The sequence below is a fragment of the Pseudorca crassidens genome, chromosome 17, assembly GCF_039906515.1.
Source record: "Pseudorca crassidens isolate mPseCra1 chromosome 17, mPseCra1.hap1, whole genome shotgun sequence".
Lineage (NCBI taxonomy): Eukaryota > Metazoa > Chordata > Mammalia > Artiodactyla > Delphinidae > Pseudorca > Pseudorca crassidens.
Genome location: NC_090312.1, coordinates 16341269 through 16358113, shown reverse-complemented (window position 1 = coordinate 16358113; position 16845 = coordinate 16341269). Strand labels below are relative to the sequence as shown.

Here is a 16845-nt window from a genome sequence, read left to right as displayed (position 1 = left end):
AAGACCCAATGCAGCCAAAAATAAATAAATTTGTAAAAAAAAGAAAAAAAACCAGTTTTCAGTGGTTTTTGGATTTTAGAATTATGATAAGAGGTTGTGGTTTTGTAAGTTTTTGTTTTTTAATCATTCCTTGTTGACTTCTTCCCAAATGGTAGCTCCCTATCTTATCTAGTTGGTCTCTGGTTATCTTCCGTTTATTTGGATTGATAAGGAAGAGACCAACATGGCCTCCATCACTGCTTGGAAACCCAAGGAGCAGTAGGTTGAAGCACTGGAAAAACCAGAGTTCCAACTAGTGCATCTTTCCCCTTATGAATTTAGTTCTAATTCCTGGGTCAGCACCTGATAGTCATGACCCCAGAGGAGACCAGTGAATCATCCAGTCATGGGGTTTGGAGTTGATTCAGCAAGATCGAAGTGGTGTCAGGAGTGTTTTTGGCTGAAGTTCTTGAAGGTACTGATTACATATCCAATTATGCAACTGGCTGTGAGGCTCGTGTTGTGGTACAACCTGATTCTCACCCAAACTAAGCATGTGAGACAGGGCCCTCTCCCGGTAGGCCATGATCTCCTGGTAGATCTCAGGCCCTTGGAGCCCAGGGAAATTATTCCTGCCAAGATGGTTCACTTTCCTTTCTTGAGAGAATGGGAGGTAGACTCAGAGCCACCCTCGTCCATATTTACCCTCTCAGTGTCATCCTCTTCCTCTGAACCAAGGTCAGAGATGATTTGGGGGGAAACCAGAAGTGATTCCTGTGTCATATTCTCTTGATGTGTTGTCTACCTTCATGGTATGAGAGGGGACTTCTCCAGGTTGAATCAGTTCCTAAAGTCCAATATTCAGTAATTAGAGACTCATTCAAATGGGATTAGACTTTGTCCCCTGTTCTTGTAGGCAGAATAGTATACTAGAACTAGAAATCATGAGCTTGGATTCAAACTCCATTTCTGCTGCTGGCTTGACCAATTCACTTTATCTTTCTGAGCTTCATTTTTATCAGTCAAGTGGGATGGGGGCAGGGAGTAAGATAGAAAAACATAGAAGGAGCTCCATTAGCTTTAATATTCTATGGTTAACTTTGAGAAGGCTATGTGAATTCCTTCCCTTTCATTCTCTGTTCATCCCATAAATATTTATTGTATACTTACTGTGTGCACTGTTCTAGTTGAAGATACACTGACTGTCTCTGCTCTTAGTTTATATCCTAGTGTGATAAGGCAGAAATCTTAAAAGAGGAAATGGGAGGTAGTGATAATTACTAAACAGGAAAATAAAGCAAGATAAGGGGCTAGAGAGTGAACGTGTGGTGGTGGTAGTGGTAATGGAGTAATCTTGACTACATTTGATGGTAATCAGGGAAAGATCCTTGGAGGGAGGTGACATTTGAGAAGGAACCTGATAATCACTCAGTAATATTTTTTGAATGTATGAGTGAGCCAGCAGTAGTTATTCATGGGATGATCTGGAGGAAAACTTCCTAGACAGATGAAACAGCAAATATAAGGAACCTGAGTTGGGAATGACCTTGGCATATCTGAAGATTGGAAAGGTGGTGGAGTGGAGGAATAGTGAGTAGAGTGAGTGGTCAGAGAGAAGGTCAGAGGTAACCAAGGCCTTATAGGTCAGGTTGAAGAGTTGGGTTTTATTCTGCTTGCAGAAAGAAACCATTGGCAGAGAAACATAATCTGGCTTACACTTTAAAAATATCATTCTGCAGTGTGACGCCACTTCCAACCCACCAGAATGGCTAAAATGAAAAAGACAGACAGTATCAAGTGTTGTTGAGATGTGGAGCAACTGGAACTCTCATACACTGCTGGTGGGAGTAGAGGTTGGTACAACAAGTTTGGGAAACTGATTGGCTGTATCAGTTTTTTATAAAGCTGAACTTATGCACACCCCGTGACCCAGCGATTTCACTAGTAGATATACACTCAACAGATAAGCACACAAATGTTCACCAAAAGATATGCACATGAATGTTCATAACAGCCCCAAATGGGAAGCTACACAAATGCTCATCAAGAGTAAAACAGATACGTGAATTGTGATATTGTCATGTAGTTACATACTATAGGCAACAAGTATGAACAAGTTATAATTACACATAACAATGTGAATGAATTTCACAAACTTAATGTTGAGCAGAAGTCATGTAGACGAGTTCAACCTATCTAGTTCCATTTACATGAAATTCATAAATAGGTACAACTAATATGAGGTTTGGAAGTCAGGATAGTGGTTCCCCCTGGAAAGTCTAATGACTGGAACAAGGTGTGAAGGGGCCTTCTAGGGTGCTATAATATCCTGTTTCTTGATCCAGATGCTGGTTACGCATGTGTGTTCCATGGCTTTCTCTAATTATGCCTTTACTCTTGTTTCCCCAGGCCAAATGGGCCTTGAGTCCAGAGAGGTAGAGTGAAGAGTATAGGAGAATATTTATCCCTGGTCACTATAGAGCACTTTCAGCTTTTCCATTTACTATCACAATTTTCTCAAGCATGCTGGGCAGATGAGATGCATCTGTTTTACAGGCCAGGACTTGGTTGTTTACTGACCTGCCCAAGGTCCTGTGCCTAGTGCAGGGAGGACTGAACCTCAAATCCAGGTCCTTGGATGCTTCTCATGGGACCCACCGTTGTTTCCATTTCTCCATGTTGCCTCTCTGGATTGGACCAGCTGGTCTGTCAGGTCTACTTCTGGGTCCATGACTTGGAAATGTTACATTTGCATTTGAGAATTTGAATCTTGAAACTAATCTAAGAAAATACAGTGCTTTGACCATTGTCTTTATTTATAGAACCTTGTATCTAGTTATGATTTTTTTAAGCAATGTTTTTAAGGGAATAAAGTATTGTAAGAAAAAAAAAAGAGGCTGGAGGCCTTTAAACTCTAGGGGAAGAAACGGTGGTTTTCACTGTCAGATTTTCTCAGCCCCACTGCATGGACATATGGAATCATGTGTGACGTTTTTGCTCTAACCACAAAGTTTCATGAATTTTCACTCACTGAATAACAAAATAAATCATCATTCTAGATAAAAAGAAGGAGGCAATTTTGAGGGCAAAAATATTTCCTTGAAAACTTCTTGAGAATCTAAGGCTTTGACCACATTCACTGGGACTGAGCCCTTGTAGGAAGCATGTCCTGTGCCTTTGGCATGAAAGAGCAGGTCACTGTGTCCCTATAGGATGGGGAGCCAGTGGCCAAGAATCTGAGATCTATTTAGTCTCTGTTTCTATGTATCTGCAGCTACAGCTAATAGTTAAGCATTGTTTGTTAATAGGAAATAAGAGAGTTCTCTTTCTGGCCAGTTGAAGAGAGCAGGGAGTGTGGAGGCAGCACGGAATTAGCATTCAGAGTACCTTTTGTGTGGGACCTCCGCTACCATGTTACATGTTACCTAATCAAGCGGAGGCTGTTTATTCTTTTTCTTTTCTTTAATTAATTTATTTTATTTTATTTATTTTTGGCTGTGTTGGGTCTTTGTTGCTGCATGTGGGCTTCCTCTAGTTGCGATGAGCTGGGGCCACTCTTCGTTGTGGCGCGCGTGCTTCTCATTGCGGTGGCTTCTCTTGTTGCGGAGCACGGGCTCTAGGCGCGTGGGCTTCAGTAGTTGTGGCTCACGGCTCTAGAGCGCAGGCTCAGTAGTTGTGGCGCACGGGCTTAGTTGCTCCACGGCATGTGGGATCTTCCTGGACCAGGGCTCGAACCCGTGTGCCCTGCATTGGCAGGCGGATTCCTAACCACTGCGCCACCAGGGAAGCCCCGAGGCTGTTTATTCTTACACATACAAAGGACTTCATGGGTATGGAAGTGGAGTTTGAATTCCTCGAAGGGACTTAAGAAAGGGAGGGATCTGGCCAGATTTATTTTTTAGAAAGATAAATGGATCTATTGCTCCCGCCCTTCTGCTAGGAGTGTCCCTCCAGTCCTGACTTTGAGTGGCAGGGCAAGAGTGAGAAGAGGAGAGAATGGAGCCGGGGAGAGTAGTTAAAGGGCCTCTTTGCATAGTCTGGTGAGAAGTCCCCGTCCAGTACACCCATGAAGCATCGCCATCTCCTTCCTCCCATCCTTTCTGCTATCGTTGTCATTTAGAAGGTCATTGTAAATTTTAAACGTCACTGACATTCTTACTGTCATTGCACATTTTACTTTTATGTCTGTTAGCACTTCCACCATTCGTGGTTGCTGTTTTTGCTTTAGCCATTGATGTGGTCGTTTGAAGTGCTTCCTTCTCATCAAGCCCTGAGAAGGGGGAGAATATTATAATTCCTAAAATATACTCTGGGCAGTCATGTCCTAGTGGGGTTGAGTGACGTGCCCAGGATCTTCTTTCATGTTGGAAGATTTGGAGGGTGACTGCTCAGGATTCTGTGGTCTCATCATCACGTCCAGTTTGAAGATGAGGATAAGTGCCCACTATCCTCCGTGATGGACACAGAGATGTAAAGACCCGTCATTTGGGGACATTGTCTGTCATGGACCCCTGGAATGAGAGACAGAAGGGAGAAGAAGGGAGACGAGAAATTAACATGGTCCCAACCTCCCTTGTGAGGGAGTTGAGGGGTGAAGGAGCCGGCACGAGGTAGCAAAAACTTGGACATTTTTATCCCATCTAAATTCTGATTTTACAGGTGGGGAGATGAAGGTCCAGAGAAAGGAGGTAAATTATAACAATAATTGTTGTGAATTGTTGATTGCCAGCTACGTTATGGATGTTACCTCTTTTAATTCTTGCAGCAATCCTGTGAGGGGGTGTATTAGTTTCCTCTGGCTGCTGAAACAACTTGATGGCCTAAAACAACAGAAGTGTATTCTCTCAAGTTCTGGAGGCCAGAAGTGCAAAATCAGGTTGTTGCCAGGGCTGCCCTCCCTCCGGAGGCTCTGGCGAGGACGCTTCCTTGTCTCCTCCAGTTTCTGATGGCTTCAGGCATCCTTGGCTTGTGGGCTGCGTAGCTGCAGTCTCTTGCCTTCGTCTTCACGCAGCCTTCTCCTCTGTGTCTCAGATCTCCCTCAGCCTTTCTCGTATAAGGACACTTGGCCACTGGATTTACGATTCACCCAGTTAATCCAGGATTATCTCATCCTGAGATGCTTTATGTAACTACATTTGCAAAGACCCTTTTTCCAGATAAGGTTTTATCTTTTGGGGCCATGATTCAACCCACTACAGAGTGATAGCATCATCATCTCCATTTTGCCAAAGGGGATACTCATGCTCAGAGAGGTTGAGACCTCCCCAAGGCCACATAGTTACAGATAGCTCTTTGCAGTGCATTATATTTAAGGACAGAAACGGTAATAATGGCTAACCTACAGACAGCACTTATGTATATTAATTCAGTTAATTCTCTCAAAAACTCTACGAGGAGGCAGGTGTATTATCATAATACCCAATTTAGAGATGAGGAAACTGAGAAACAGAGAGGTTGGTTAATTTTCTCAGGGCCACACAGCCAGGCACGTTGGCCCCGTCTGTGCTCTTGTCCACTCAGAAACTGCCTTATAGGCTCCTCTGCAGATGCAAAAGGTCACCACACAAGCCATTGTCGGGGTGTTTTCAGTGGTGACTGGGTAGTTTCAAAAGGGGTTCTGAAAGGTAGGCCCCTAAGATCTAGTGGGGGAGACATACTATAGGCAAGATTACAGATCCATGGAGCTTGTGCAAACCCCTGGGCACGGGACACTGCTCTGGACATGGGATGCCTCTGACCTGTCTTGGGGCTTTCACCTCCTGGCTGGCAGCCCCATGGCATACTTCCCCTTGCTTTTGTCCTGCACTTCTCTGCTGATGGCACAGGCATCCTGTGGGTCAGCCAGGCTGGCAACTGTGCGCTCTCTCTTCCTTGCTTCCCACCTCTTCCCCTTTCTGCATCCAGTTAGTGTCCAGTTCCCCGTGGATTCTGCCATCTTGTTTCACATGTCCTCCCCTCCCTTTATTCCTCACTGTCATGTTAGTGGCCAGAACTCACCATCCTTCCCAGGGACTGGCAATAGCAGCCCATCTAAACTCTCTGGGAACTTCCCTGATGGTGCAGTGGTTGAGAATCTGCCTGCCAGTTCAGGGGACACGGGTTTGAGCCCTGGTCCGGGAAGATGCCACATGCCACGGAGCAACTAAGCCCATGCGCCACAACTACCGAGCCTGCGCTCTAGAGCCCACAAGCCACAGCTACTAAGCCCGCGTGCCACAGCTACTGAAGCCCACATGCCTAGAGCCCGTGCTCTGCAACAAGAGAAGCCACCACAGTGAGAAGCCCGCGCACCGCAAGGAAGAGTAGTCCCCGCTCGCCGCAACTAGAGAAAGCCCACGTGCAGCAACAAAGACCCAACACAGCCAAAAATAAATATATAAAATAAATCAATAAACTCTCTGGATTTCTCCATCCTTCCCCTGGCTGCCTGCAGAGTGACCTTCCTGTAGCCCTCACCTGGACAGGGAACATGCCTTCCCCAGGGCCAGTTCACTCCTTCCTCATACTGGGCCCCCCCCACCATGCTATTCTAAAAATTTACCTTCTCTCTCCTTTGCGCTGCATCCTAATGCCCAACTGCCATTCGTCCATTCATTCATTCATTCAGCAAACCTGTTTTGATTGCTCTGTGTCGGAACCAGGGAAACAGATGTGACCAAGGCAGCCCTGTTCTCCGTCCTCATGGAACCTCCATTTGGGTGAGGGCATCAACTAAGTAAGCTCAGGAAAGCAAATAAAACAGTAAATAATTATGATAAAACGTATGAAGGGAAGATACAAGGGGTGAGCAAGAATAATGCAGCGGGTGGGCTGGAGGCTGTTTTGGATATAGGGTTTCAGGAAGGGTGCTGAGGAGATGCCGGAAGATTCTTGTGATACCTGAGCCAGGTATTGTGGGTACAGTGCTTAGCAGTTGGGCAATAAACATTAGTCATCATCACTCATGGATTCCTTCACTCAGCAAACATTTTCTGAGGGCTAATCGTTGCACCCATGGGCACAGACCCCGGTAGTCTCAGTCTCAAGTGGAGAATTATCTGGGCTCTTTCAAATCCATTAGCATTCTCAGTTTTGCCCTTCAGATAAGTCCAATAAACCTATAGCCAAAGTGGGGATTAATTCTGTTTTCTTCTCCAATACTCCACAAAAGAGAAGTGTCTCAGAGGCTCTGCTAATGAATTCTGCCATTTTCTCCTCGGTCTTATCTTGAGTATAGATGTCTCCACATTGCCTCCCTTCCAGCCCCTTTCAGAGGGTTTTGATTTTGCAGTTGCCCTGACGTGGCCTCTTGTCTCTGAATGTGAGTAGAGCCAGTGGGTCCTTTGGGGAAACTGCAGAGATAGCCTCTTGATTTCGAATAGGACCTACCTCTGTGCTTGTGTCTCTCAGACCCCTGGAATCCTTGAATCTCTGTCCTCAAAGCACCATTTTCTGGACCATCAGCTTCTTCTGGGAGTGTTACTGGAGATTTCTGGACCGCAGGGCCTGGAATCTTAATTAAACAAGTGAAATGAAGAGGAAAAGAGACTTGTGCCTATCTTTAGGGAAAACAAAACCCCAGTTCCCCACATGAAGAGAATGACGTGGTGTTTGAATGGGAGCCTAGAATTCCTATAAGACTGCATGAGAGCTGACATTTCAGAAACCAGACCCCCTCCCTCCAGCACCCACAGCATTGGCTTCTGCTTTAAGGTGCAGCCTCTCACGACGTCACCCCAAAGGCTTATGTTGGCAAGACTGAGAATGAGACATTGTGGTAACATTATGCTAACAGATTAGTTCTCTTAGATCATTTCTCATGCCTGCCCCTGGACTTCTCCTTATGGACCCTTAACTCCTTCTTGATTGGCATTTGGCAGACGTCGCTCACCTTGGACTTTGGGGAAGCTACTCGGAAGCTGTTTCTCATATACGTTGACCTTGGAATCCATTAAAGAGTTGCTAGTCCCTGTGATACGGTTCAGTTCAGTTCAGTACACATTTACTGAGTATCTTCTCAGACATGGTCCCTGCCACGAGATGCCCCTGATGAAATGGGGAGACGAGGAGGTGTCGGTGTCATGGTGGCCCAGCCTGGGACAGAGGGCGATGAGGGCTCATCAGGATGCCTTCTTGGGGGAGATGTCTATAGTGGGATGGATAGTGCCTCCTCCCCAAGTTCATGTCAACTCAGAACCTCAGAATGGGACCTTATTTGGAAACAGGGTCTTTGCAGATGTGATAAGGTAAGGATCCAGATGAGATCACACTAGATTAGGGTGGGCCCAAAGTCCAATAAGAGACAGAGAAGGACACACAAAGAAGGTCCTGTGATGACAGAGGCAGAGATTGGAGTGGTGCAGCCACCAGCCAAGGAATGGCAGCGTTTTCCAGGAGCCAGCCGATCTGTAAGAGATGAGGAAAGATACTTCCTTAGAGCCTTCAGAGGGAGCCCAGCCCTGCCGATACCTTGATTTTGAATTTCTAGCCTCCAGAACTGTGGGAGAACAAATTTCTGTTGTTTGAAGCCACCAGGTTTGTGGTAGTTTGTTATGGCAGGCTTGGGAACCAACACAGTGTCTGAGCTGAGTCCTAAAGAAGTGTCGGAGTCTTGCCCTCATTCTCCCATCCTTTCCCTGTTTGAACACATCTGGTTGGGAAAACTCCATCGGTCTGTGAGGTTGGTGACAGCAGGAGCCTCATTCACCCCCTTGTTCACTCCATGACCCCCATATTTACCACTGTGCTTGGCATGTAGGGGTCTCTGGTCAGTATTTGTTGCATGCATAACAGTCTATGAGTGAATGAATGAAGAAGACAAGAGTGCTCTCAGAGGAGGACCAGTTAGCAAGATGCAGGAATCAGATCCTCAGGTGTGAGAAGCCATGGCAGCCAGAGGGGAGAGGCTGTTCAGGGTTGTCTGAGTCATTTGCTCTTCCTTGGTCAAAGTGGGCTCTTAGGGAAGTTTCTCATCGGGGTCATGCAGACTAGCCAGTAATGAGGACAGGAGCAGGACCAAATAGGGAAGAAGAGAAAGGAACTTGGCCGTGTTCACTGCCCACTCAATGTCAGACACTGTACTGTTAACGGTCTTCATCTTTCTTGTCATTCTCCAAGTAATTCCTCAGGTAGGTAAAAATGCACCCATTTTCCAGATGTGGAAACTGAAGCTCAGAGAGTCGAAGTAACCTGTCAAAAGTTGCACTGCCAGTGAGGGGCAGAACCCGAATCCAAGCCCAGGTCTCATTTGCTCCCACGTTTGTGTTCTCTGCAGCACAACATGCTGCTTCCACTAATAAACAATTGTTGGCAAGGGAAGGTCATCGGGGGTCCCTGAAGCTGGGAAAGGATTTAATGCTTTCCAAGTCCAGATGACTGGAGAGGGGGGATTCTCTGAAAAATGATCCAAGAGGACAGAAGGCATGCAGAGAGTTCTGGGGACCTGGATCATCTGAAGGCCATCAGCTGTGTCCTTTTGAATAGTGTTCTTGGGGTAAAAATCAGTGTCATTTTCTTCCCCACCATATTACATACTACTCTAGTCTATGTTTTTCATTCTGCAGTAATAATGTTTAAAGCTTAGACACCATCGGGGGTCCTCCCTGACTTAAAGCTCAATGCGTTTGATAATTAAGCCCTTGTTCTCACCCAGAGCAGCATGGACACCCCAGTGGTGTTTAGGAGCCGTTCGTTTGTGCAGCCGCTCATTCATTCCACAACTATGTCAGCATTGTCTGTGTGCCAAGTGCTGATTGAATTTGGCCCGGGGTTTCTAGGGCACTGAGAGTCTGTCTTTGCCTCCATGAAGAGCTCCCCTTTCAGTTCCATTTGCCAGGTCTCTATGGTGCTGCAACGTGAAAGGAGCTGGAATAAAGCGGGGGAAGGGAGGAGGGTAGAAAGGTTGGAAAGGGCTCCATGGAGGAGATGGAGGCCAAGTACGAGTTCAGTAGGTGGCGCTGGGGGAGGCATCATAGCAGGAGAAGTAGCATGTGCAAAGGCATGGGGCATGTTGGAGCTGGGTGGGGAGGGTGGTGTCAGACATCCTGAGAAGGGGTTTGAATAAAGCTAGGTACAGCCCTTGCCTCTGGGACATTACAGATTTTTGTTGTAGGTGGCAAAGGTAAATTCAGTCTACCTCGGGACTTTGGTTTTAAGATGTGGATACTTGGGACTTGCTCTTGTTTACCAGACACAATGGATGCAGAAGAGGATGAAGCAGGATCTTAAGGAGACCTCCTGGAGGGGAGCCTGGAGGCTCCAGGTCGGCGTTCACCTTCAAAGCCACCACTGCTCCTGGGGCGAGAGTCAGGGAGGGTTTGCATGGGGCCAGGATGCCAGCAACTCTCTCCCGCTGGGGCCATGTAGCTCTGCCAGGGGACAGCCAGTGCAGCGTCTGCTGACCATGTCCTGGTCAGTGCATGGCTGGGTGCACTGTGGCCTCAGCACAGCAGACCTTCTTCCAAGATACCTGCTGGGAGTTGGGGCTGGGAGGGGCATGTTTCAGTGCTGAAGCTAGCAGCCCCTCCAGCGCTCCACTTACCACTCCCCTGCTGCAGTTGCTTTCCTCTGATGCTGTTTTCTCTGCTGGCCCCCCTCCTGCTCACCGGGTTGTGTTGGGACAGGGTGTTTGATATTTTTGTTAATGTTTTCTTGCTTAGCGCTCAGCTCTGCTTCATTTTCCCCCCTTCCCTTGTTGCCTGTTGAGATGATCAGTCAGGCTAGTTGACATTTTTCTACTTAAAATGTTTCAATTTAACTGCTGCTGGCTAAATATATTTTGGCCTCAGCTCTGGACTGTGACTCTCCCCTCAGCCAGCAAGACCGAGGAAACTTTGTGCCAAACGCTTCTCTCTCTTTCGTTGGACTGAGATTATCCTCAGCAGATTGGAAAGTATCCCTCGTGTCCTGAGGGTCGTCGTGCAGCCCAGTTCAGATATGGGCTTTGGCCCTCAGGATGCCCAGGTGTGTGAATGCACCTGTCACAGATGCATCTGATTCGATGAACGAGCTGGCCTGCCGTGTGTGTCCGAACGTGTTTGGCTCTGGTGCCATCTTTCTTTCTAAATCCCAGCAGACAATTTACATAGTTCTTCTGCGCCCCAGGGAGACTTGGACAGGTTCTGAGTAGCCACAAACTCTGGCAGCTTACTGAGACGAAGGGAAAAGAAAGTCAAGGCATTAGCAAGTCTCTGTGACAGAAGGACTGTTGGAGGCCACAGGAGGGGTTTATAGATGGCAAGGCTCCCAAGCAAATAGTGCCCTCTGGACAAAGCCCTTTACCCTGCAGGCTTGACCGAGGTAGGCCGTGCCAACCAGACTCGCCAGACTCAGTTCAAGAGGGGAAAAGGGAGGGAAAGAGGGAAGGACGGACTGCCCTCCTTAGCAGAGGGCCTGAGGGGGCGTAAACTAGTGCCTACACAGACCTACCCCTGAGTTTGAGATGGAGGTCCCAGAGACAGCGTTGATTCAGCTTCCACGTTCATTTACTAATTCTTTCATCCACTCATCATATGTTTATTGAGGATCTGCGATCCATGTGTCTGACGCTGAGCCCAGCTCCGACTCTGGGAATGCAGAGGAAAACAGGACAGATGTAAGACTCTAGAGGGGAAAACGATGATCAAGTCATCACAAATAGGGTGAGGGTCTCAAAGGGGACATATAGGAGAGCTGACCCAGGCTGGGGTGGCAGGGGGCATGGAGGGCCTCCTCGATGCAGTGACTTTTAAAATCTGGAGTGTCAGGTATAAATTGAAATTACGTTAGGTGAAGAGGTGAGAGAGGTGTGTATCAGGCAGGGGCAAGAGCAAGTGCAAAGGCCCTGTGGCAAGAGAGAGGAGGGGAACTAATAAAGGATGACTGAAGCAGAGATGACTGCGGGTGTGGGAGAGTGGGGAAGAGGAGTAGCAACAGGTAAGGGCAGAGAGATAGGCAGGTGCTGGGTCATGGAAGGCCCTAGAGGCTAGACAGAGGATTGGGGGCTTCGGGCAAAAGTCTCTGGAAGACTCAACATTATTTTAAGCAGGAAAGTAACACAATCAGGTCCGTGTTTTAAAAAGAATACCTGTTATTTAAGGAAGGATCAGAGGGACAGGAGTGGAAGCGGCGAGTCTATTAGGAGGCTGGTAGGAGGCGAGGATGGCTGCACTCAGAGAAGCAGCAATGAAGACAGAGGCACTGGAGGTGTTCGTGGTCTATTTCAGGGGTGTCGCGGACAGGACCTGTTGATGGATCAGATGAGGGCCATCAGCAGGACTTGAGGGAGTGAGCCACGTGGTTGTGAACTGGGGCCAGCGTTTTCAGGTGGAGGGCACAGCAAGGGTGGAAGCAGAAAGTGGAGACTTGCTGGGAATTGTGAGCTGCAGGCTAGTGCTGAGGGAGGCGGGTACACGGTGGGAGATGAGGCCAGCAGCCGAGAGCGGAGAGGTGGCAGGGCTGGTGGGTGAGCGAGTTCCCTGCAGGTGGTCTGAGACAGCTGGGAAGCCTTTGGAGGGAACAGGGGAATGACCTATGCTGACTTACTTTTTATATGTGTGAAAGATCACACAGGCTGCCACGTTGAGAAGAGGTTCAGGGGCAAAGGTGGAAGCGGATAGACCAGTGAAGAAATGATGGTGATAAGTCCAGCTGAGTCAAGATGGCAGCTGGGACCAGAGACAGAGCTACGGGTGGTGAGACGCGGTCGGCCTCTGCATGTTCTTGGAACAAATGGACTGAAGTGTGAGAGAAAGAGGCAAGAGTAGTGTCCGAGGCTTTGGGCCTGAGAAGCTGGGAGAAGGTCTTGTTCTGTCCCAGAGTGGAGAAGCCTGTGGGAGGAGTTGTCTTGGAGAGGAAAGAGTGAACTTGAACATGTTCAGTTCGAGGTGTCTGCTTAACACTGACGTGGAGACGTAGTCCAGGCTTAGAGAAAGCTGGAAGGTCAGCAGCGTTGGGACAGTGTGGAGAGCCGCGCACTGGGAGAGCTCACGCGCCCCGGGAGTGAGAGTAGGTACGAAAACGGTCTCAGGGCTGAGCACTGGGGTGAGTCAGCCACCACGTATTTGCCAAGGAAACAAGGAGAGAGAATGAACTGCAGGGAGGAGGAAGAGAAGCAAGAGCAAGTGGGTGTCCCAGAGGCCGAGAGGAGGGTATTTCAAGTTGGAGGGAGCGTCCGTGGGTCGTATGCTGCTGACTGGTCAAGTCCGCCAAGAAGTGAAAATGGGCTGCCGTGTAGGCACTGTCGGAGTCACTGGTCACTTTCACAAGTACAGTTTGAGGGAGAGGTGGGATCGAGAGCCTGAACAAACAGGTTCAAAGAGAAGAGGCTGGGCTTCCCTGGTGGCGCAGTGGTTGGGAGTCCGCCTGCAGATGCAGGGGACACGGGTTCGTGCCCCGGTCCGGGAAGATCCCACATGCCGCGGAGCGGCTGGGCCCGTGAGCCATGGCCGCTGAGCCTACGCATCCGGAGCCTGTGCTCCGCAACGGGAGGGGCCACAACAGTGAGAGGCCCGCGTACCGCAAAAAAAAAAAAAAAAGAAAAGAAAAAAAAAAAGAGAAGAGGCTGAAATAAGGCCAGCCAACAGCTCAGGTGACAGCGTCCAGGATGACCATCTGGGGAGGGTGTCTGAACCACAACCAAGTGGTCTGGGGAGCAGGGCAGAGCTTCAGACCCCAGAAGGAGAAAGAGCACAAGAAATACAGACTAGGAAGAAAGGAAAAGTCCAGAACATGGACGTGGAGAGCTGGACGGGGAGGAAGGTGTCAGCTCGGGGGCACCGTGGTGCCAGGCTCAGGGCGGCAAGACTCATCCCGGGTGGGGAGAGGACTTCGCTTCCCTTGCTGGGCTGGTGCGGGGGGCAGGCCAGGATGGGGATGGGACCAGCAGGTGAAGGTCTTCTGTGCCTGCAGCTAAGCGGGCGGTGGTTCTCGACCTCACTGCACGTACATTACAATGATCTGGGCTGCTTTTCAAAAATACAGAGCTCTGGTTCCACCTATGAGAATCCCTGTCTGTCCATCCCGAATGGGATGTGGCCCCATTTTCAAACATCTTCCCAGGTGATTGTAATGTGCTAGCAGCTTCAGCTAATTCCTGAGTTTGGGACTGAGTCAGTGTGGGAGGCTCTTTGAGACAAAGAGGGCCATAGGGAAAGTCAGCCCTGGCATTGGAAGGGCCGTAATTGCGGTAATCTCTCAAGGAATTTGTTGGCTTTCCTCAGAACAGCAATTCTCATAACATTTACCAAATTGAAAATCCTGCTTAATTCTGTAGGTTTACAGCTCCACAGAGGCTCGAAGAAAAACATCATTTGGCACCAGAAACACACTTTATTCTGCTGGTGCAGATAATTTTGCAAACGCTGGATACCGAGTTTCACATACTCTCCTGGAATTCCAATGCACTACGTCCTAGAATGCAGAGAAACACAGTCACGGCAATTGCTCTTGCTGCCACCTGGACCAGGTGCTTCCAGAGACCCTCTTGGGTGTCTTTGCCCTCTCATTGTGAACTTCTGTGATGTTCTGGGAAGATGTGTTTTTTAATCAGCTCAGCATTTATTTCTTGCTTTGGGGAACCATTTCTATCCCATAATGTGCAGTTCAAATAGGTTGTCAATGACAACCGTTAACCCCACCTCTGCCCGTAGAGACATGATCCAGGACAAGGCAACTCTAGTAGCACAACCTGGAAGCAGTGACTGGCTCAAGAGGGAGGCATGGAGTTCAAAAAGGGCCAATCAGCATCGTTTTGGGAGGCAGTTACTATATGGATAATGGTGAAGTTCTTCCCGAAGATGCCAAGCTAGAGAGTGTGGGTCTGGATTTATCAGTTGCCATTGTTCTCACACTGTGTGGATGAAGAAGCTTATTTGTAGAGTAGAGCCTAACAGAGATGAGGTAGAGAAGGAGGGAGGGAGAGAGGGAAAGGGAGAGAGGAAAGATAGAGGGGCAGAGACAGAGATAGAGACGGAGACAGAGAGACAGTGTTCTGTCAACAGTATGCTTGGTCCCAGGCCTCCAGGCTCTGGAACTTTCAGTTCTGTGAGCTCTCCCTACACCCTTCCAGGGTTAAGCTTTTTGGAGCTGTGTTCTATCTCTTGCAACAAGAGCATCTTGACTAGGACAGATGACTTCTCAGTTTCTCGTGGGCCTCAGGGGGTGGTGGAGGAGTGAGGGATGCACCGGAGAGTGAGGCAGCCATGGTCAAAGAGCTTATGAGGCAGCTGCCCCTGGGACGTCCAGGTGTCGGTCTCAGGGTCGTAGCAGTCGAAGGAGGCCGAGTCCTCGATGCTACAGTCCGTGGTCAGATGCCGCCCACCCGTCACGTAGAGCTTGTTCCCCATCACCGTGGCCCCATGGTGCATCCTCCGGTCTTTCATGTCTGCGCATTTGACAAATTTGTTGGACTGAGGGTCATAAGCAAGGATCCTCCTTGTGTAACCTGAAAAACAAATGGCATATCGACAGGGTCAGCAATGCTTATTTGGGACTGGAGGTCAGCGGTCCAGGGACCTGTCTGATCTCTGTCATCGCCTAACCCTGAGGCTGGACTCTGAGCTAAAGCGTGGAATGTTTCCATAACCTGCCCAAGGGCTTGTGTGTGGCAGAGCTGGGATTTGGACCCAGATCCGTCTGACTTCAGTCTCTGCATCTTAACTCGAAGTGAGGGCAACACTTACGTCGTTTGTTCTTAGATTGAGAGCAGAGATTCCAGTGGCCTTCTCAGCCTCGTTAGCTTTTTCATCTTTCTCATATGCTCATCCAAGAGCTTTAACAATCCCAAGACGGAGCCTTTGGGAACTCAGAAGTGGGTCCCCACGACAGCCCTATCTGGTGGGTACTCTTCTGATCCCCATTTTACAGATCAGCACACAGAGGCCTAAGAGTGTACAGCCAGTTAGTGGCAGAGTCAGGATTTGAACCCAGGTCTATCTGACCCCCAAACCAGCCCTCTTAACCATAGTATTATACTACAATTACAGAGAAATGATCCCGTAGCAGCTAATCTTATTTACAACAGCAAATGTTTTTCTGAGTATTTGCCCCGGGTCTGGGATAGTGCTAAGTGGTTTAGTTAGATGAGCACATTTTATGATCACAACTCTGTGAAATAGGTTCATTATTTCATTCCTTGTTTGACAGGGAGAAACTTCTGGAAGATAAAAGAGCTTTGTCAAGTCATCCACACTCCCCTAGTTGGATGGGTGTACTTTTATTTTATTTTTTTTAAATTTTATATGGGGGAATTGTTGATTTACAATGTTGTGTTAGTTTCAGGTGTAGAGCAAAGTGGTTCAGTTATGTGCTTTAAAAAAGACTGTCTTGGGACATCCCTGGTGGCGCAGTGGTGAAGAATCCACCTGCCAATGCAGTGGACATGGGTTCGATCCCTGGTCCAAGAAGATCTCACATGCTACAGAGCAACTAAGCCCGAGCGCCACAACTACTGAGCCTGCGCTCCAGAGCCCGTGAGCCACAGCTACCGAAGCCCGTGTGCCTAGAGCCCATGCTCCGCAACAAGAGAAGCCGCCGCAATGAGAAGCCCGTGCACATCAACGAAGAGCAGCCCCCGCTCGCCACAACTAGAGAAAACCCACGCGCAGCAACGAAGACCCAACGCAGCCAAAAATAAATAAATAAATAAATTTATAAGAAAAAGAAAGACTGTCTCGTAGAAAAACATCAGTGACCGTTTTCCCATGGGAGATGCCAAGTTCGTGTCCAGCCTCTCGATCTTCTGTTAAAACTCACCTCCCACGATGACAATCCGCTCCCCAAGTACCACGGCAGGGGCACATACATTCTTGATCATTCTCGTCTCCATTTTGAACCACGTGTTTCTGGAAATGTGATAAACCTGACAGAGAAATATAATCACGGCACTGCATTTTAAAGTGATAGCGTTTT

At 48.3% G+C, this 16845-nt stretch overlaps 2 protein-coding genes across 15 annotated transcripts in view; one reads left to right on the top strand and one right to left on the bottom strand.

Moving 5' to 3' along the window:
• NTAQ1 (N-terminal glutamine amidase 1) overlaps positions 1–16845 on the top strand; it is a 252410-nt gene that overhangs the window by 172234 nt on the left and 63331 nt on the right. The gene's annotated exons all lie outside the window — the stretch shown is intronic.
• Positions 1–16845, bottom strand: part of KLHL38 (kelch like family member 38) — a 28194-nt gene that overhangs the window by 4264 nt on the left and 7085 nt on the right. For 4 of the 13 annotated variants that reach the window (XM_067711326.1, XM_067711330.1, XM_067711338.1 and 1 more), the window contains exons 3-9: positions 16690–16795; positions 12481–15379; positions 12023–12179; positions 11386–11522; positions 7850–11106; positions 4727–7471; positions 685–4490 (exon numbers count right to left, since the gene is read on the bottom strand). In XM_067711326.1, the coding sequence (XP_067567427.1) occupies positions 15090–15379; positions 16690–16795 (396 nt within the window). In that variant the 3' untranslated portion in view covers positions 685–4490; positions 4727–7471; positions 7850–11106; ... (1 more) ...; positions 12023–12179; positions 12481–15089. The remainder of the gene's footprint in view (positions 1–684; positions 4491–4726; positions 7472–7849; positions 11107–11385; positions 11523–12022; positions 12180–12480; positions 15380–16689; positions 16796–16845) is intronic. The other 9 variants (XM_067711334.1, XM_067711333.1, XM_067711335.1 and 6 more) reach the window with 9 other exon arrangements.